Source organism: Centruroides sculpturatus, unplaced genomic scaffold, assembly GCF_000671375.1.
Source record: "Centruroides sculpturatus isolate CEXI.00-Female unplaced genomic scaffold, Cexi_2.0 scaffold324, whole genome shotgun sequence".
Classification (NCBI taxonomy): Eukaryota; Metazoa; Arthropoda; class Arachnida; order Scorpiones; family Buthidae; genus Centruroides; species Centruroides sculpturatus.
The window spans coordinates 19,539-41,880 of NW_019384466.1; the positions used below are offsets into that span (position 1 = coordinate 19,539).

Consider the following 22,342-nt stretch of genomic DNA (forward strand, 5'->3'; position numbering starts at 1 on the left):
ACCGGGTTACTATAAGACTTTTTACTTTTTTTTTACCTTTTCTTGTTGCTTTCCTAGCTGTTATAACAGACATATATGGTGATTCAGCAAAAAATGATCTCTCCCACAGATTTTTGACTCAGGACACCTTGAAATGTCAAGAAATGCAAAAAAATTCAGGTTTTTTTTTCCTGTATGTATGGATGTTAGTGTGTGGTGGGCAAAAGTTTGTTTGCCCTGTTTGAAGCTTAATAACTCCTGTGCTTTTTGTCAAAAATTTCTGAAATTTTGCAGTGAGATTTGTTTATTAGGGAGATTGATGCTATTAAATTTTGCTGGTTAAAAGTCAAGAGGGTGGATAGATAATGGAAATCATATATCTCCAGTAAGGTTGGTTGGACTTAATGACTATTTTACTCATTATTAGCATTTACAATTTTTTTATAAAATTCATTCTTACCCTCAAAATTAAGCTTTTTGCCATTTTATAATAGTTAAAAATACAAAAAGTTTTTAATAAAATTCGATAACAAATGGTGCCACCAAAATTTTAAATGTTGCCGGGAAAGTTGAGCAACTCGTTTCTGGTTTATTTTTTCCTACTTTCCAAATGTCTGAAATTGTCTGCTTACATTTCTTTACCAACTTCAGATTGAGATTTTCCATCTTTAATCTGACAAATTATATCTGTCTTTTGTGTTATATCTAAAACTTTTTGGTTTCTTTTATGATCAATGGCTTTACTTTTCACAACAAATTCATGACTCATTACTCATAGAGAAAAACAAAACTAAAACTGAACAAAAGTAGTTGATAAGAAAACGAAACAAAAACTAGATGTAAAGTGAAAATTTATGATGAAAGACTGATAAAAAATTAATTTTATATTGACTGCAACAGAGTAAATCAGCGACAAGAAAATTTGTAAAAATGAAACGATAGTGATTTGTAGGACCTGAAAAATAGTCTGTTATAAAGAAGTCCATTACAGTGAATGAGTTTTCTTATAGTTTCCTATACTTTTGGCTAGACTGCCATCAGCTGTCTATAATAATATGAGATCCTTAATATCAAGCTTTTACTGTATTACAGCATATTTAGTTTAAGAATAGCTATAAAATGAGATTGCTAAATTCAAGTTAACAAATACTGTTAAACTTATTTAGAATCTCAGTTTGCCAACCTGATGACATATGGCCTTGGTTTGACTTTTAGTAATATAATGTATCGGGTTTTAGTGCAGTTGTTTAACCCAGGGCTTGATGCAATAGGTGTGAGGCCAGATTGAATTTTTTTTGCGGGGCCCCTCAATCTTTTAATAACAAAATTAATTAACAGTTAATTTACATATTGAAATATAGATTTTAAATATTTATTTAAAGCAAAATCCAAAATCTAATTATAAAAATCAAAAGTCATTCTATAAGAGATGTTTTATATGTTCCGAAGTTTTTGTTTAGTAAAATCTTCTAAAATAGTATCAAAATCCAACTGACTTGCTTCTTGACTCTCAATCAACATGATTGCTAAGCTGATCTATTCTGTAATTTGAAACCATTTTTAAATATATAAATTTTGATTTTCTGGGCCCCTTCAAGTGTGGGGCCCAATTGGCGCAAATCACTCCAATCGCCTCAAATCCAGCCCTGGTTTAACCAGCTATGAAATTCCACCAAATTGAATGTGGCACTAAATGAAAGAATATCAAACTATAACAATTGTATATAGTAATGAAGTCTAAGCACAAATTTGAGTTTGAAGGTAACATAATTTGATAATAATAATGCGATTTGCAATGTTAAAGCAAACATTTAGTAATTCAAAGACACTTAAGAGTTCCCTATTTAATATTTATAGCAAAGATCCATTCACAAGTATTTATTTGTGTTTTGTGAGGGTAGCACCATAAAGGAGTGTTGTAGCAAGTTTTCACTACAGTTTATTGTATTTTTTGATATTGTTAGAAATATTTAATTTTTTCAATATTAATATGATGAGAATGATCAAACACTTATCAGATGTATATGGTAACTTGAATTTTGCATATTCTTATTTTATACAAAAAGTTCTAAATTAATTCAAATTGGAATTCTGTAATAATTTTTTATGTATACATTTTTCTTTCCAGAGTTACTCCTTCAGTGTTAAAATTAAAGTTCTCGGAAACATCTAAAATTCTTATTACCTTTCTAGAAAAATATGAGAATACTGTCCATCAGGCTCTTGTTCGTGGTGTGAGTACTATTTAATGAAGTTATATAACTTATAAATTTCCCAGTTTTAAAGTTTGTTTTTAGTATTATATAATGTTGGATTTTATTTCTTTCATAAATTATCTAAATTTATTTAGAGCATTTATGCAGTGTTTGTATATTCTGTAAGTATTGTACAATTAGAGTTTTTATTAATTGTTTTTGATGTTTTTATCAAAAATAACAAAAAACAAATTTTATCAATTATTATATAAGAAACCAATTCCAAATCTTATTACTAATCAAATATTCACACCAGATATATCAATTGTTTTTGTTGTTTTTAGAAGAAATCATTTATAACTTCTTGAAGCAAGTTTCTTTTAAGCAAACTTGCCCTGGTTTCCCACATAAAAACAGAAAATTCTGTTTTTTATTTAGAAAACCAAGACAAGTTTGGTATGCTAAGGAAAATGTTTATCTCTCTTGATGTAGAAATTTTATTGATATTTACTGGCACATTTTCAAAGATTGAGTTTTTATGTAAAGTATAACACAGCATGCACCTGGAAGTGAACTACTATTTTTGAATAATAAGCAAATTTTAAGAGCTGCTCAATCAAATTTCTGAACTTGTCTCTCATACACGGCAAGTTTACAGCTTACTTTAAAAACACAGAAAAACAAGTTTAAATTCAAAATAAATTTATTAAACTTTCAGTTTTTTTGCAAATAAAACAGTATCATTTGCTTCAATGTTGGTGCATTCTACATATACCCCTGGCAAAGATCAACTGTTCATTTTGTTAAAAAATAAAAAATTGCCAGGACAAATTATGACATTTATAGAAAATATATTTCATTTTGACTATACATACATAGATGAGTCTTTGTCAATTTTCTGTCCCTTCACACACTGTACGAGGCAATAACAATTCCACCGGCGAAGTCGACCTTTCTATGTAGGCTACCATTCGCCGTAAAATGTAAAACAGTTAATAACATCCTCTAGCGGTAGCATAACACAATTAATAATTACATTTTGTTAAAATGTAATTATTAATTGTGTTATGCTATCGCTAGAGGATGTTATTAACTGTTTTACATTTTACGGCGAATGGTAGCCTACATAGAAAGGTCGACTTCGCCGGTGGAATTGTTATTGCCTCGTACAGTGTGTGAAGGGACAGAAAATTGACAAAGACTCATCTATGTATGTATAGTCAAAACGAAATATATTTTCTATAAATATCAACTGTTCATGTTTCCAAATATCTTTCATTGTAGTATATGCAAATAGTGTCTTTATCATCGTTTTCTGTCTCTGTAGTACACTCAGTTCTGTTTATATGTAGGGGTTTTTTTGTAAATTTGATATATATGGTCTGGAAAAAAATTCTTTTTATATGATTTGTTTTGATTTAACACGTTTTAATAATAAATAATAAACTGTTGTTGTTGTCGAAACCGTGTTGTATTTATGTATTGTATACTGGCACAATGAAGTGACTTTTCTTCAACACTAGGCAAGTTTCAATCTAACTGAATAAAGATTGAAACTTGCCTAGTGTTGAAGAAAAGTCACTTCATTGTGCCAGTATACAAATAATAAACTTTTGAAAATAAAAAAATAAACTTTTAAAAAATCTTTATTTGATTTTAATTCTAAGGAAAAAAAAAAATTTTTTTTCTGTGGACACTGAAGGGCCTTTTAATTGTACTACTTATCATGAATTTAACCAGGCCTACAGTAATTAGATAGTGAGTGATAAGGCTCAACATATCTGGGGCAGATCTCCAAAACATTCCTGAGGTTTTCAATCACCTGGATTTAATCTCAGGTGTCCAAAGCAGTAGACTGAGTACAGGCCTTAACTGCCATTCAACCATTGATTAAGGTCAACTTTTTTTCAGGGGTGGATTATGAAAATAGTATTGTTACATTGTCCATAACATTACAGATCTTTTTGTTGCATTTTGCTATGTTGCAAGAATGTTACTCTATAATCTGAAGGACTTAGATGCATGAATATTTTGTACCATGGCAGAGTTGGTTTTGAGTCTTCCAATAAATTCTATAAAGGCAATAGAATATAATTGTATGTTAACATTCACTGAGTTTTGTAAATTTAATTAAAATTAGGTAATAATGCAGAATACAATGTTTAATCTCAATAAACATTAAACTGACATTAGTTCTCTGCTACAGTATAAGTATGCTAAAATATATACATAGGTCCTACTTTACAATGAAAAATACACCAGACTTAATATAAATCATATTAAGAACACCAATGACTGAAACATTAATGCTTCAGTCATTTTGTTAACTAACTAATTTTTATTTGACTTGTGTGGGGAAATGCAATTACTGTTAATTCAAACATTGATGTTCAATTATGAATTTGCACACACAGTTAGCACATTATTTAAATGATTTGCACTTATTATTGCTGTCATCCTTGACATAAATCTGAGCAATGAAAATAATTGTTCTATGCTGACTCTGTCAACATGGCTACTAGGGAAACTTGCTTCAAAGGGCTTGAAGCAAGACTGGTCTGCCACTGAATGTTCATTTCCTGTGGCAATCTTTCCATTTGATTGAGTTTCTACAGTCTAATTTTTATTCTATCTTCATATGGCCTATCTCTGGCATGTTCTACTCTTTCATCTCTTGCTGCTTGCAAAATCTCAAAATTTGATAGACTGGTATCTTCTAGGATAGTAACTGCATCATCATCATCTTCTTGTCTATGAATACTTTGATGCTCTTGTAGTGCTGATTTCAAAGCTATGGAGAGCAATTTCTTGTGTATAATACTTTGCCTGTTTTTTTCACCATCACTGAGCAATATTTGAATACCTTCTATCAAACAAAGTACACACCTTTGAGAACAGCATCCTTTTTTAATATGCCTTTTAGTCTGTTCTGTATTGATGACCGAAGTATTTTGGGAAAGATGCCTCCTAGCTTCTGTATCTCCAGTTCATAGTATTTCAATATCTTCATAAAATCCCATTGTATGAATTGTTCTGATTACAAATGAAGCATGGATATCTTCAAGCTTAATCAATAAGTGTTTGGATTTTACCATACTGTTTTTAAATGCTGCTAAAAGTGTGCAATGAATTTCTGTGCTGCATACTAGCAGCACAGAAATTCATTGCACACCACACTTTTAGCAGCATTCAAAAACAGTATCTTCTACTACAAGAAACTATCACAATTCATTGTTCTTGTTCTTGCAAATGTTACCATTCTGATGCCATCTTTAATAACAAAGCAATCATATGAGCAGTATGGAACAATTCAATGTATGTTCCATACAGCTCATACAGTGCTTTGAACAGTTCTGTGAAACAAAATAAGTTCTCATATTTACTAGACAGTGCTTACATATTAAAAAATATGCTTTTGGATTAATTTAACTGATTATTTTTAGAGAATATTTATAAAAAAAAAGTTTTGACCCATTTTTATAGCTTATGAAAAAAATTGAGTTAACTCTTAAATTTCATTTTTAGATTTTAATATTTGAAGTATGCAATGCCATAATGTTGTAAATGCCATTTTTTTTCTAAATACATTTTATTGAAAAATGGAATTCTAAATGCAATGTTTTCTGCTGCAAAAAATATGTGGCGATATTGACACTGTGTGTGTCTGTATTTTGAAGTTGAATTTATGTGAAGCCATAACATTTAAAGCACCAGAATGCAAGTCATATGACTTTTGGAACTTAAAACATTGTCTTATACAGTGGGTGAACATAATCCATTCCAAGACTTTGTTTGCTATCCGAATTGTTCATTAACCGATTATCAATTTACCATGGGTTTTTATGGGAATTTGATTAATTCGTTCTGGAGACCCCAAAAATAAAAAACATATACTTTCTTACTACGTTTATTTATATGTAATAATCAAAATACGTATATACACAGTATTGCATTTTTATTAGTCATGATTTTTCCATTTGTGGGGGTTAAACAATCTGTCTAATGCCTGTTGTTTTTCTCTCTTCTTCAAGATTTTTCAGAAGTAATTAATAGCATTGTAATTGTAGAAATCCCTAAGCCTATTAACCTCAACCTGGTTTGGATGCCATTCTAAGACTGTTGTTCTGACATCCTTCCACTTCAAAAAAATGTTTAATAGCAGATATCGACATTAATTATCTTTTTCAGAAGAAAATATATCTCACTGAGTTTCTTGGTGTTCTTCATTTAAGAGTTCTTGGCGTTCTTCTGTCATCAGATCAGTTTCAGGTTCCAATATGAGCTCTTCAATGTTCTTTATTTCTCAGATGTGATTTTTGTTACTCCTTAAGCTGCTTGCTTTGTCTTGATAATACAGTATCTTTCATAGATAAGATTGAACTGTGGCCTACTGTAGACTTGTTCGAGCCATACTGACCAGCAACAATAGACATCAGACATCTGCCCACTCTCTACCTTTGCTATTATACTCTCATCTTTTGAAAATAAAACTGATGCAAAACTTAACAAGTGCCCGTCCAACAGTCTCGCAAATACTATAAAAGAATTGTTTCTGTCAGAAAAATAAAAGGCTGGAATTACAGGGAAGAATTTCAAAGTTTGGAGGAATGCTATATGATTAGTATATATTGGGTTGAGCATCGATGTCAACGTCTCTTGTGCTCCAAAAAGATTCGGATTGTTGCCTGAAGACAAGGGAAGACCAATCAGTATTCATTATTATACGTCACTTCGTCTTGTGTTTGTCCTGTGAGGTGTTCATTGTCTGAACATAAAAATCTTTTACGAAAGTGTTCATTATCTGATTTGTTCATTAACCGATCACCCACTGTATTTACATCATTTTGATATTCCAGAGAATTTGTAACATACGTTTTTAGTATTTTATTGTAAAATTGAAATGAATTCATTCACAAAAAAAAAGTGTTTTTTACATCTGAAAAGTTTGTTTTTGACATTTAGAACATTATAGCATTGCATGCTTCATTTATTGTTTTTAATAATAAGAAATAAAATTTTAATTGTTTGGCTTATTCTTGAGACAACAGGGATTTATAAAATATGTTCTAATAACAAATTTTTTGTTTTAATATAGATTATACAATGTATTGCTATCCTTTTAAGACATCAAGAAGCAGCTATTTGGAACCTTCCTTTAACACTTAAAATCTACAATAATATACTTGTGCTAACTACACATTCTAAACCGAAGGTATTGTAAATAAAAATGTGTATTCTATAGAAAGACATAAATTCATATTTTATTATTCAGTTCATATAATTCATAAAATGTGAATTGATATAACAGATTTTACTACTACATTAATTTCAATACTTATTGATAATTGCTATTAATTAAATTTTTTAATTTTTTTTATTAATCAATCATATTTTTTATAATTGATTATGATAACTTTAATATTAACTTAAATAAATTTTGTTTATTACAAAAATTTTGCTTATGGTCTACTATTCAAGTAGAAGAGAAATACAACTATTATTAAATTATTGAAGTTTGTTTTTAATCTTTTTCTGACACTATAAAAAACAAAACATATATCTAAATTTCACATGAGAAATGAAATTTAGGTATATGTTTTGTTTTTTATAGATAGATGTTTATCAGTGAATGAGAGAGAATTAAAAATATTGTGGAAAATTGAGAGAAAAATTTTGAAATGAAATTTTACAGAAATCATATTAAGATTTTATGTAATTAAAATGTTTCACAACTGCTATAAAATTGAAAAATAATTCAAAATTTGGATTTTCACTTTCAGTCATAATTAATTTATATAGATATGAAATATGTTCTCAATTTTTAACTTGATATTATGTAATGTTATAAAATGCAAAATTAGTTTTGCCCTATCCAACTCTATATCTAAGTATATTATGAATTTATTGTAATGAACAATTTTGATGATTTAATTTAATATTAAAAAAATCTAAAACTTAAAATTTGTAATAAGTTAGGAAATAATGATATGTTTAAAACTTAATAAGTTACAAATCTAAATATGGTTATTATAAACTATATTAAATTTCTTTTTAGTTACGCAAAGCAGCACAACATGCTGTTTGCTCCATTTTGAAGGGAAGTGATATTGTAATTCAGGGACAGAATATAACTTGCCATCCAGCTTCCACAATGACATCAAAATTTTGCATCAAAAGTATTGAAGAAAATGGAGGTATTGTAAAAATAATGACTATATTTTATCACATTTTTTTTATTAAATATGAAATTATTAATTAATATTATTTTAGGAGGAAAAAATTCAACTGCTACTCTTCATGTTCTTGGATTATTGAAAGAAATTCTCTGTGTTTTTCCTACTTCCCAACTAAAATTAACTTGTGAAGTTATTTTGAAAATAATGACTCTTGGAAATGCGGTGTGTATAAATTTAATAAATTATTTTAGTAATAATTTGATTATCTGTTGAAGCAAATGAATATAATGGTGATGCCTCACTTTTGATATTGAATAAATATAAATAGTTTAATATATATATATCATGACAAAATTTATTTAGCAATCCAACTACAATGAAACCTCCATTAATGAACACTTCGAAATAGTGGACATCTCTACTTAATGAAAATTTTTACAATCCTCAAAACCTTCAAATGAGACATCTATAATATTTTCCTCTAAATAGCGGACACTAAATAATGGATGCTGTTGTCTATAACCTACCTTATGAAAACACAAAGTCCTGCCTTCAATATTCTGAAATAATTAAATATGTATGAAATATTTTAAAATTAAAACAAAGAATTAGTTCAAATACTCTTTCAGAGGATGAATTTTGATAATAGGTGTCAAATAAAGACTGACTTAAAATAGGAATAGGGGAGGAAGGCAGGTTGTAAAAACTGAACAATATTCATTATCTGTTAGAGAATACTAATCTGGTTAAGTTGTCAATTACCATTTATTTTTATACATATTAATGTTGTTAAACTTCTGTCTTATTGTTGGAATTAAGCCTATGGTACCAAGAAACCATAAACATTACTCTAGTTATCATTCATTTCACAAGAACCATAGTAAAGTAATAATGAAAAAGAAACATTTTTAAGGTTAAGACAACTGCATTTATTTGGTGAAAGTTCAAAGATCATGTTATGAAGTTGAATTGCCGACCACTTTAAAGTTTAGGAAGATATTTGGTTTTCTCGCATTTATGTAATTTATGATCTTAACAACTTAGTGGTGGCTAAAGTAATTTTTAATAAATCATTTATTGAAAAAATCAAAAATGTTCAAAAAATTACATTTATTCAATAACTAAAAAGTAAACAAATCACTGTATCAATTTTTATTAATTGCTTAGATCATAAATGACCTTATAAATGCAAGAATACCGAATACATTTCTTATCCATTGAAGTGTATCTGTATAATATATATTGCCTGTTAGTAAAATGTTCTTAATTTTAATTATTTTATATATATCTCAAAGTATGTAGGTTGCAAATGTAATGATTAAATTAGTTTTTTGACTATGTCATGGTAAATATTATATTAAAGATTAATATGTGCTTTAGAGTAGAAGACAAGAAACAATCAATAGTATTGGTGAGAATCAGGATATAAACAAAACTGAATGAATAAAAAAAATATAAACATATGATAGTGGAATATTCTAATACTTAAAATGAATGCTTATTTATTACAAATTTAACTGAACTAAATTATTTAACAAAATAACAATAATTGATTTATGTTGAGAAAAATAAATGAATGTGTAAATAAGAAATTTATACAAAATGATGATCTGTAGAGAGACAGGAAAAAATTTGCCATTTTCTATCACCAGCAGATATCTCAGATATCTAGAATCATTGTAATATTATAATGATTCTAGATATAACAGTAGTATAAAATCTAGGTTCTTTATAAGTATAATAGAGATCAACAAGTAAACAGATTTTATATATATTTTTTTTTACTTGTGATACTTAGAAGAATAAAAAGAAAAATTTTTTGCTAATAATAGTTTTAAAAATACTTCATTTTAATATGTTTAATATATTAACAGTAATGAATGTATAGATTAAAAATAAAGCTTTATTCTTGCATACTGTTGGCAAGAATAAAGCTTATAATGTTCTAATGTTAAATAAGATTAGATTAATAAGAATTTAATATATAATTGTGTTTCAATTAAAATTATTTGATTATTTTATATTTCAGTTGGTGATATCTTGTTCATTACAAGCATTACATGGAATGTTTAAAAATATATCAAACAGATCTAATTTAACAGCAGAATTAAATGCCCAAATAATAAATGTAAGTAAGATTATAAATTTTAAGTTTTCTGTGAAATTTATTTTTAATAATTTAAGAATTGTAGATTGTATTTGTTTTAATATAATTACATTCTCTTTTGATAGCTTTAAATTTTTATATTTGTATGTGAGAGTTTTTTTTTTTTTTGTTTTTGTTTTTTGCAAAATTGTATTTGTTGAATAATTATTTCTAAATTATTTTATTCAAAGAAAATCAACAATTTTAAGAATTAAGGGCTCCAATTTTGTCTGAATGTTATTATAATATAAACTTTACAGAAAACGTCAAAATAATAATTAAACTTTATTGATTAAGAAGTAAATTAGTATGAATCCATATTTATTTAATATTTTAATGAATATTAGAATTTGTTGAATCTGAAAAAGCACAAGAAATTTTTGAATGTAACAAGCATCATTGATTCAAAAATATTTACTAGTTAAACCAAATATTTGAAGTTTATTTTTATATGCAGTCAAACTTCCATATTACAAACTTCTATGTAGCAAATTTTTGCATTATACACTGCTCTTTCAAATATATGTAAAATTGCTTCTAAATAATGAAGTTAAATTTCTATATAACAATTTTTTTTATAAGGATCATCAATCATTAAAAGTCAATTAAACCATCTGGGTCAAGTTCAAATTTAGGTTCAGTTTCAGATGTCAATCTAAATCCTTTGTAAAACCACGGTCCAAGTGTGAGAAATATTGGTCATTAGCTTTTAAAACCACCATGTACTACCAGTTGTAAAAGAGGAAAGTAATTAGGTCCAAATGCTGTCATTGACAGTTAAATAATTTACAATTAATGAATGTCAAAAACGTTACAAAGGTGATAATTTTTGAGGTTAGTGAGATTTTATTATATTTAATAAGTCGTCCAGTTGGAATTTGAAGAACTGTTAATATAATTTTTAAGCAATACTAAAAATTAATGTGATGCATAACCTATAGAAAATGTGCTGGATCATGCATTTATGTCAATATAGATGAATCAGTTTTAATGCTCTTAATAAGTGTGAAGCATATTATGAAGAGAGAATGTTTTTATAATTGTTTTGTACAACAAAAAATTACAATTTTTTTACAAAAAATGTAGTTAAACTAAGTTGTATTTTAACACACAAATATAAACTTACTTAAAATTAAAACTACATTCATATTCCTTTATTACTGTATATTACATTTATATTAATTTAAATTTAATAAAATAACNGAATTTAACCAGGCCTACAGTAATTAGATAGTGAGTGATAAGGCTCAACATATCTGGGGCAGATCTCCAAAACATTCCTGAGGTTTTCAATCACCTGGATTTAATCTCAGGTGTCCAAAGCAGTAGACTGAGTACAGGCCTTAACTGCCATTCAACCATTGATTAAGGTCAACTTTTTTTCAGGGGTGGATTATGAAAATAGTATTGTTACATTGTCCATAACATTACAGATCTTTTTGTTGCATTTTGCTATGTTGCAAGAATGTTACTCTATAATCTGAAGGACTTAGATGCATGAATATTTTGTACCATGGCAGAGTTGGTTTTGAGTCTTCCAATAAATTCTATAAAGGCAATAGAATATAATTGTATGTTAACATTCACTGAGTTTTGTAAATTTAATTAAAATTAGGTAATAATGCAGAATACAATGTTTAATCTCAATAAACATTAAACTGACATTAGTTCTCTGCTACAGTATAAGTATGCTAAAATATATACATAGGTCCTACTTTACAATGAAAAATACACCAGACTTAATATAAATCATATTAAGAACACCAATGACTGAAACATTAATGCTTCAGTCATTTTGTTAACTAACTAATTTTTATTTGACTTGTGTGGGGAAATGCAATTACTGTTAATTCAAACATTGATGTTCAATTATGAATTTGCACACACAGTTAGCACATTATTTAAATGATTTGCACTTATTATTGCTGTCATCCTTGACATAAATCTGAGCAATGAAAATAATTGTTCTATGCTGACTCTGTCAACATGGCTACTAGGGAAACTTGCTTCAAAGGGCTTGAAGCAAGACTGGTCTGCCACTGAATGTTCATTTCCTGTGGCAATCTTTCCATTTGATTGAGTTTCTACAGTCTAATTTTTATTCTATCTTCATATGGCCTATCTCTGGCATGTTCTACTCTTTCATCTCTTGCTGCTTGCAAAATCTCAAAATTTGATAGACTGGTATCTTCTAGGATAGTAACTGCATCATCATCATCTTCTTGTCTATGAATACTTTGATGCTCTTGTAGTGCTGATTTCAAAGCTATGGAGAGCAATTTCTTGTGTATAATACTTTGCCTGTTTTTTTCACCATCACTGAGCAATATTTGAATACCTTCTATCAAACAAAGTACACACCTTTGAGAACAGCATCCTTTTTTAATATGCCTTTTAGTCTGTTCTGTATTGATGACCGAAGTATTTTGGGAAAGATGCCTCCTAGCTTCTGTATCTCCAGTTCATAGTATTTCAATATCTTCATAAAATCCCATTGTATGAATTGTTCTGATTACAAATGAAGCATGGATATCTTCAAGCTTAATCAATAAGTGTTTGGATTTTACCATACTGTTTTTAAATGCTGCTAAAAGTGTGCAATGAATTTCTGTGCTGCATACTAGCAGCACAGAAATTCATTGCACACCACACTTTTAGCAGCATTCAAAAACAGTATCTTCTACTACAAGAAACTATCACAATTCATTGTTCTTGTTCTTGCAAATGTTACCATTCTGATGCCATCTTTAATAACAAAGCAATCATATGAGCAGTATGGAACAATTCAATGTATGTTCCATACAGCTCATACAGTGCTTTGAACAGTTCTGTGAAACAAAATAAGTTCTCATATTTACTAGACAGTGCTTACATATTAAAAAATATGCTTTTGGATTAATTTAACTGATTATTTTTAGAGAATATTTATAAAAAAAAAGTTTTGACCCATTTTTATAGCTTATGAAAAAAATTGAGTTAACTCTTAAATTTCATTTTTAGATTTTAATATTTGAAGTATGCAATGCCATAATGTTGTAAATGCCATTTTTTTTCTAAATACATTTTATTGAAAAATGGAATTCTAAATGCAATGTTTTCTGCTGCAAAAAATATGTGGCGATATTGACACTGTGTGTGTCTGTATTTTGAAGTTGAATTTATGTGAAGCCATAACATTTAAAGCACCAGAATGCAAGTCATATGACTTTTGGAACTTAAAACATTGTCTTATACAGTGGGTGATCGGTTAACGAACATAATCCATTCCAAGACTTTGTTTGCTATCCGAATTGTTCATTAACCGATTATCAATTTACCATGGGTTTTTATGGGAATTTGATTAATTCGTTCTGGAGACCCCAAAAATAAAAAACATATACTTTCTTACTACGTTTATTTATATGTAATAATCAAAATACGTATATACACAGTATTGCATTTTTATTAGTCATGATTTTTCCATTTGTGGGGGTTAAACAATCTGTCTAATGCCTGTTGTTTTTCTCTCTTCTTCAAGATTTTTCAGAAGTAATTAATAGCATTGTAATTGTAGAGATCCCTAAGCCTATTAACCTCAACCTGGTTTGGATGCCATTCTAAGACTGTTGTTCTGACATCCTTCCACTTCTTCAAAAGATCTTTAATAGCAGATATTGGCATAAATTCGCTTTTTCAAAAGAAAACGTAAAATAATTGTTTCTATCAGAAATATAAAAGGCTAGAATTACAAGAGAGAGTTTCAAAGTTCGAAGGAAATACTCTCCGATCAGTATATACTGGATTGAATGTCAAAGTCAATGTCTCCTGCCCTCCGAAAAGTTTCGAAATGTTGCCTGAAGACTGATCAGTATTTGTTATTTTACATCACTTCTTCTTGTGTTTGTTCAGTGAAGTGTTCATTATCCAAAGATGTGTTCGTTGTCCGATCATAAAAATCTTTTGCGAAAGTGTTCGTTATCCGATTTGTTCGTTAACCGATCACCCACTGTATATCAAAAATCTCTAGTCTAAAGATAGACTAATTTTTATTATTAATAATATGTTTTTTAAGGTATTCAACATTTAAAATGTTGTTTGTTACCAGTACTATAAGTTATATAACATTAAGGATAACTACTTGTTAAGAAAATCAAATTATTGCTATAATTGTTTAAGAAAATCAAATTACCACTATAATTGTAACTGTAAAAAAAAAAAATAAAACCTTTTGCAGATAAGCTGATAAATTTTTAAAATATTTATTAAATGCTACATTATTATAATTTAATACTGATATAATATTACTTAGAGTTCTGTCTAATCTATTGTTATTTGGAACCAAATTTTTCAGTCTAAAGTTTCCTATTGCTCAAAATAAATTTTTTTGTAATTTTCCTTAAATCTTAACAATTATGGAAACATTATGAATATAATCTGAATATTTTAGTCTAGAAAAAAATTAAAATATATATGTATAATTTTTTAGAATAAAGAATGCTAAACTCAACTTTAGTTTACAATTTGTGTTTAAAGTATATAATATAAAAACAAACAAGATTATAATGAAGTGTGAAAATAGAAAATTGAAATTATGATCAAATTTTTAATTGCAATGATTCATATTTATTATATAAATGATATAGTTTCATTTAATTAAATTATTATTTCATTCATATAAAAATACTTTTAATATTTAATACTTATTCAATAATATAAAACTGAATAATTTCACATAATAGATTTTTTAAAATTATATATATATAAATTACAAAATATAAACAAAATTAAATATGAAAATAAATATAAAAATCTATTCCATACAAATATGATTTTTATTACTTTAAACATTAATTGGTAACAGACTAACTTATTACTTTATATCAAAAGTTAAATAAAAACTTTATGATTACATACCTGGAACAGGATTGTTGTTGCCAGCAATCATATTAGGTGGTGCCTGTGTGCCAGAAGGGGGTCTTGGCCCCTGTCCGACATCGAGTGGGGGATAGTTAGAGGTTGGTGGTACTGGATAGAGACCAGCACGAGGAATAGAGGTGGGAGGATGGATTACAACATGAGGTTGAGGAGTAGGATGGTGAGGAATAGTATTTGGAGCTCCAGGCATTAACTGTTGTTGTTGATGGATAACAGGATAATTCCCATGGGGGGGAGGCTGACTTGCAGGTTGAGTGTAGGATGGGACACCCATGGGAGGATACCTTGTCTGGTGAAACATTGGCCGAGGTTGGGCAGGGAACTGACCTTGGAGATTGCCTGGTGGGTCACCAGTGGCACCCACTCCTTGAGTTTGATCCAGTGAAGCTCCATGTGGTGGTGGAATGCCATTTGTACCACCCTGTTGAGCCAGCAACAAAGCTTGAGCTTGTTGACGAGCTCGGAATTCAGCTGCCCTCAGCTGTTCCATATGAAACTGTTGACGTTCCTGAATCAACTGCTGTCTCTGGTATTCCAGCTAGAAACAAATTATTTAAAAAATTAATACACTTAAATTGTAATCCTAAATTAAATTAACGATTTTAATAAAAGACAAATAGTACTGTTTCACGTTCACGATCCATAATTGCTTCTAATTCTTCAAAGTGCCTTAATTTAATTTCCAACTTTTTCATTTGTGTTTCTACTAGTAGGGCAACTAGTGATTTTATTTTTCTTTCTTCCACAGCAGCAAGATGCTTAAAAATAAATTTAAATATTTTTTTATTACAAAAAATGTATAATAATTATTTTTTTACATTACTAATTTATTTTATCTTACTTTTGCTTTAACTGCAGCAGCTCCTAAGGCTGCAGCTGCAGCAGTTGACAATTGAGCATCTTTAATTAATCTATCATGATCAGTTTCAGGTTTTGGTGTTGCTTCTTGTTGTTCTTCCATTTCTTCTTTTTCACCTTCTTCAAATGTTTCACACTGTTCTGTTTTTAGCTGTGGCTGTGTTCTTTCTTCTGTTCTGTTATCTAGTTCCATATCCTTTTCTTCTTGCTTACTGACTTGATTTTGTTCAATTTCCATTGATTCAGACTAGAAAAATCAAGAAGTTAAGATGTTATGTTAATTCTAAATGCTAATATTAAAATATTTACAATAAATATAAATGCATTAAGAACTACACTACACATTTCTCTATTCTAATGTAAAAATAAATACAATGCACTTAAGTAGAGAAATCTAAAAGCAAACCTAAGATTTAAGTAAATGAACATTAAATGTATTTTAAGTTAAAGTATGTGAAAAGTTTGGAAATTATATATATAAAATAATCAGAAAATTCAAATGAATTATCTTAGAAGTACGTTCTATAATTTAAACTTAATAATTTTTAGATTATTGCAATAAAGACTTTCTATTAATTGATGTTTTTGAAATTAAGATAATGATTTTGTCATAATAGTCATTTAAAATCAAAAAAGCAATTTTTATTTAAAATATTAACTAATCTGCTTTTTCTACTATTAAATACTTGAGCATTATACTTCCTTTTGATGATAAAATTCATCATCATCATCATTGTAATTGTTGCTTACAAAATTACTCAGACTATTCAGGGAACTGAGGAAGTCATCTAATGTAAGAATACTTTTTTTCCTTATTTAATAGCATTATGGGTATTTTACCAAATAAATAAACAAGCATTCTTCATGTTTGAAATATGGTAACATAAATGGCATTGCTGTATTGCATTACAGTGCATATGCACAATAACTGATTACAACATAAAGTATTTCCATATGTGGATCATAACGAAATACTGTATGGTGGGTATGGTTCCTAATGCCTACGAATGATCTTAGGAACCATACCCCTATTCCCATTATTCTTTATGCTTGACTTATAATTGAGATCCTGTTATAATTTAAGGAATACCTGCATATTTATTGATTTATTTATGTTAACATAACTATAACTTTTTTCATTTTTAATTTAAAACTCTTTCCATCCTGTGGCCACTAAGAGGACCTTTTCTCATGCCATCATGGATTGGTTCAGCTAGGCCACAATGGAGGCAGCTGTGTAGTGAGACACAAGGTCCATCATACCTGATACAATCTTCTGAAAAATTGCTGACATTGCTTGCTTGAATATGATTCTGGATCTCTCAGAGCAGTAGTAGTTAACTCATAAAATACAACTGGTTTTGGGATTGCAAGATTTGGCTACAAGCAGCAGATTGACATATTTGTAGGGCTCTAGACTTTGTGTACATTAGGGCACTGCATTTGAGTGACATTCTATTTTTGTCTCACTAAAAATAATTTGGACTACATTTTGAAGAATTCTGCTTTACTTTTTAAAAAAGCTATCTGGTAACCTGTGAGGTCCTCACTGGACACATACTGTTTATCTGCAGTTTACTTATACAGTAGAGCATCGATTATCTGACCCCTGATCAACCGTCACATCGGTTAACCGACCACGTTCTAGTCGACAAATTCAAATGTCCGCTAGTGATGTGGCATTACAATATTTGGCTGTCTTGGCTACTTTAATATTATTTTTTACATGTTTTAGCTGGCAACACTGGCTTGACCATGAAAGGGAGCCAGTATTTAAATGAGGCTTAATTTTCTAATTTTTAACAACACAATAGTGACGATTATTATTTTAAAAAATTTTTGTTAGGCTTAACATTGATGAAAATTCACTGTGAAGTAGGTTAATAGCAATATACTAATATACTAATTACATGGGATANAAGACACGCTAAGACAAGGAGTTTGCATTCCGCTTCTGTCACTCGCATTGTTAAAACATGAAAGAGTTAACGTGTGTAACTCTACTGATCCTATTTATTCTCCCTATTCACTCTTCTAACGTTACAGATAATGCTAATAATGTAACCGATAATACTTCTAAAGTGACTGATGAAGTAACTAGTGCGAAAGACGATAAATTGGATACACCTAAAGGTGATGAGACGTGGATATCTGTCCAGAAACTCTTAAAACAAGCCGTGGATGAAGTGATAAAAAGGGCCCTTCCTACAGTTATGAGTGGACAGAATCAAGTTAACATTTCTGGAGGATGTATGGGCAGTTTAATGCAATTTATTTTCGACCTGAGACAGATGAAATTATGGGCTTTACAGAGTAAGTTTTTTTCCTTATTCTAATTATATAAGAATAAAATAGTAAATTCTTTAAAAATTTATCCTCAATACGAATATATAAGACTTAAATACTGATAAAACTCCTTGTTTTCTGTGTTTTCTTGCTTAATTCTTTAACCCCTTTCTAGTTTACGTTATGTAATTACGTTGCCGAAACACTTAACCTTCGAACTACTTTAAAAATCATTTTATGGTGTAATTTTATTAAGAATTTCTTTCCAATCCTTGATCCATTATTTCTAATATTATGTAATATTTATTACATAAATAAACAATTAAATAAATAAATAATTTAAGTGATTAGGGATGTATTAAATAGTTAAATATCGGGTCAAATTTCTAGTTAACAACTTCATTTTTCTATACGATATAATCGTTAATTTCAATATATATATATAATTTTATAGGTCATCCATTTTTTCAAGAACTTATAATACATACAAATAACCTCCGAAGAACGGCCACTCAGCATGTTTCAGTCAGTGGCCGTTGTTCAGAAGTTGACTGTACTTTCACAGAATATCATAATATTATATTCTGTTCTTTAATTAATAAACCAGAACCTTTATTAAACCCAATAAATAAAGGTGATTAAGTCTTCAGTCTGGGGCTCGAGAGACGACCTCGTGTTCCCTATATATCGAACCCCCATCCCTCATCGCTAGGCCCTTCGAACCCATTACGGACGTGATTAAAAAGGCCTTCTTTAGCGGAAGAATAAAAAAAATAACCGGATAAATCAAAAATTCTATTATTATACAGGTTAAATCACATATCTACATTTATTCATGATTTTATTGTTTATAAAAATAATATGGGTTAACTCATCGATGCATCAAGTACTGCTATTTTTGAATTAACATTCGAATTTATATAATTTAATATCTATTATTATTCTTTACTCTTCGACCTTTAAAATTTTGTGATCGATTTCCTTTACATCGCTCAACTCCGGAACCGATTCACACGTAAGCTAAACAAGTTGCAGCATAGGATCTCGAGTTTTTAAACTGGGCGAAAGGCCTTTTATATGTTACTACAGAACAATGTTTCAAGTCAGATTTGTACAGTAGGATCTAATTTTACATGTTTTAGCGAATGGCGGATGGTTAAAACACTGTAAAAACCCGTTTTAAACATATTTTAGTGTTTTCCTGTTAATCGTAAATGGTTGCTTTTAAGTACTTACGGTAGAACTTTCGTTTGTGTTCCACTTATTATTGCAAACAAGTGATCATTTCTTATAGAAATTAATAGATATTCACTCGATTAAACGAATAAATAACATGATTACTCAAATAATTAAATATGTATACGACAGTATTCATCTTAATAATATATATATATATATATAAATTATTTTGTGAACTGCCGGGGAGGTCGGGAATCATCGACTCTCCCTGTACGGACAACAGGTCGTTAAACCTGCTCACTGTCAGGATAGCTGGTTGTACGATAACAGTCCTTAGGGTTGGGACTCAAATGTCAGGCGAGTGGAGGGAGAGTTTTTGGGGCCGACGATAAGGTGAAGGACATAAACGAGTAAAGGAGTTTACCATTTTAACAAATATAAAACAAAAATTTATTAAAATGAACAAATTTGACAAAACGATTACACTGATCTTGTTACTAGACCGCCTAACAGCTCAAGAGTGTACACCCTTTTTCATACCTCTTTTGTATGGTTCCTAGGCGAGTAAGTCCATGGAGGCACTTAATTGTTCAATAAAAGGTGGTTTTAATCCAAATGAGCACAATGATAAAAAGTTCGCAACTTTGGAGATGATCGGATAACGATGTTCGGAGATCGGAATGTCGGCAGGTTCGAAGAATCGGCGCAATGTCATCGGTCTGGCTTTCGTTAAGAGACTCTCCCGAGAGGGGGTAGGAACGGTCTTTTATAGCTTTTTGTGGGGAATTTCCATCACGTGATCGGATGTTCATGAGCTAAAGGTTATAGGTGTCCCAGGGACCCAAAACAGGTGACGAAAGGTGGATGCTAACTATAAACTTTTGTGCAAGACGAGCTGCAAGTTATGTAGAGAACAATAGATGTTGATAGTTATGACAGTAAGGTTTACACATTCCCGGCTAAGATCGATTTTTTTCTTCTAATTTGTTACATAAACGAAAGTGAATTAATTAAAATTTTAGTTAATAAAAGAGCGGGATTTTCGTCAATAAAATTCCGGATCTCACAATTTTATTTTTTGTTATAAATGAGCATATTTTCATGTTTTTTCTTTGTTTTACTAGACTTTACTGAGAGATTGCATACAGAAGTGTGTTGAAAATCCAGATTTTGATAAGACATCTACTAAATTTACTATGGTTACAAGCAAGCTATTTCAAAGCATTGAGAGAGGATTGAAGTATCAGTATCATTTAGCTTGGGCCCATGTTATTAATATAATTGGTGTTTGTTTTGAGGTATGTTTGAAAAAATAATTGCATAAAGTTATTTTAAATTGACAGATTTTAGAATTTTTATTTATTACAGATATTAGGAAAATATCATACACCGGTTACAATAAAAGTAAGTTTGTAATTACTAAATAATTATAATATATAAAAGTAATTTTTGTATAATTTAATATGTATAAAAGTTGTGTGTGCATGCATGAATTTCTTATATACATTCACAATTTTTGTCCAATCTAGATGAAATTTTGGTTATATTCATTATATGTTCTCATGGAAAGTATAGGCTACTTATTAGGGTGGAGCTTATTTTTACAATTTGTAAATGTGAACCTCCTACTTTCTATTTCCATTCTAATAAATCTAGAAAACATTTGTGCCGAAAATCTACTCCACTGGTGAATGTTTAGTGGTAGCTCAATATCACTGAAGTTTTATAGGTTTCAAATAGTAAGGATGAGCATATGGCAATCACAAGCTTCATCCACAATGTATCCATTTTAGTACAACAGTTTGTAAAACTGTAGTTGGTTCTCTCTATAAATAAACCATTAAATTAATCACACATTAGTTACATGACATTCCCACAGAATTAATTCTGTCGTGACCCGTGATCTTTATTTTGCTGACATCTTCAAGTTTTGCTGCAAATATTTTTCCCTGTTTCCAGTTGAGGTTGACTCAGTTACTCGTACTACTTATATAAGCACCTATTGGCTATTTGGCTTGTATGAACAAGTTCAGGCATGTTGCTGAAAGACTGCTGATAGTGTTACCACCCGTCCGGTATTCACCCGGACAGTCTGGGAATCAACCCACTGTCCTGGTGAACTACTAATTTTGTCCAGGAATATCGTGCACAACCTGTCAACCTTTTTTTTTCCCCTGCTTGTACGATTTGTATTCACATCTCCAATATCCAATAGAGCTGTCATCTATAGTTGTTTTTTCTTAATTTAGTTACTTATGTTACTACTACCCAAGTCTCCCTAGTCCCTAGCTGTAACTGATTTAGAACCAGCATGCACTGCACGTTATTCTTTGCAATGCAAATTGACATTGTGCATGCGTTAGGAACTTCTGTTCAAACAAATCTCACCTGCCTTTCGGGTCACTGATTTTGAAAAGGTAGCAACACTAACTGCTGATATCATCAGATGCATAGACTATATAATCCAGAAACTGCTTGAGTAAATCACAATACATTTTTGTTCATTTTGGCAAAGTTATTAAACAATAAATAAGCAGCAGCAACTAGATCTAAAACTGAAGTATACCTCATTTGTTCAACAGTAACTGAATTAACTGGCAACAAGTTGC

General features: G+C 29.5%; 2 protein-coding genes across 2 annotated transcripts in view; one reads left to right on the plus strand and one right to left on the minus strand.

The window, feature by feature from the left end:
* LOC111621053 (RRP12-like protein) overlaps positions 1-22,342 on the plus strand; it is a 69,689-nt gene that overhangs the window by 9,803 nt on the left and 37,544 nt on the right. The window contains exons 5-13 of the mRNA XM_023363106.1: positions 2,108-2,213; positions 7,270-7,386; positions 8,230-8,368; positions 8,445-8,572; positions 10,380-10,488; positions 18,315-18,581; positions 19,009-19,079; positions 20,858-21,031; positions 21,102-21,137. Coding sequence (XP_023218874.1) covers positions 2,108-2,213; positions 7,270-7,386; positions 8,230-8,368; positions 8,445-8,572; positions 10,380-10,488; positions 18,315-18,581; positions 19,009-19,079; positions 20,858-21,031; positions 21,102-21,137 — 1,147 coding nt within the window. The remainder of the gene's footprint in view (positions 1-2,107; positions 2,214-7,269; positions 7,387-8,229; positions 8,369-8,444; positions 8,573-10,379; positions 10,489-18,314; positions 18,582-19,008; positions 19,080-20,857; positions 21,032-21,101; positions 21,138-22,342) is intronic.
* On the minus strand, positions 15,382-16,529 carry LOC111621036 (SWI/SNF complex subunit SMARCC1-like). Its single transcript, XM_023363077.1, has 3 exons — positions 16,252-16,529; positions 16,034-16,168; positions 15,382-15,948 (listed from the first exon to the last, which is right to left on the minus strand). Exons 1-3 carry the CDS (start codon positions 16,504-16,506, stop codon positions 15,382-15,384), a joined length of 957 nt encoding a protein of 318 aa, XP_023218845.1. The 5' UTR covers positions 16,507-16,529.

What these genes read in the sequence shown, in the direction of transcription:
- LOC111621036 (XM_023363077.1), bottom strand. Translation starts at nt 16,506, where the DNA reads ATGGAAATTGAACAAAATCAAGTCAGTAAGCAAGAAGAAAAGGATATG. An exon ending in CTGCTGCAGTTAAAGCAAAA is followed by an intron (nt 16,169 to 16,251) that starts GTAAGATAAAAT and finishes TTTATTTTTAAG; the next exon opens with CATCTTGCTGCTGTGGAAGA. An exon ending in TGGATCGTGAACGTGAAACA is followed by an intron (nt 15,949 to 16,033) that starts GTACTATTTGTC and finishes ATTTGTTTCTAG; the next exon opens with CTGGAATACCAGAGACAGCA.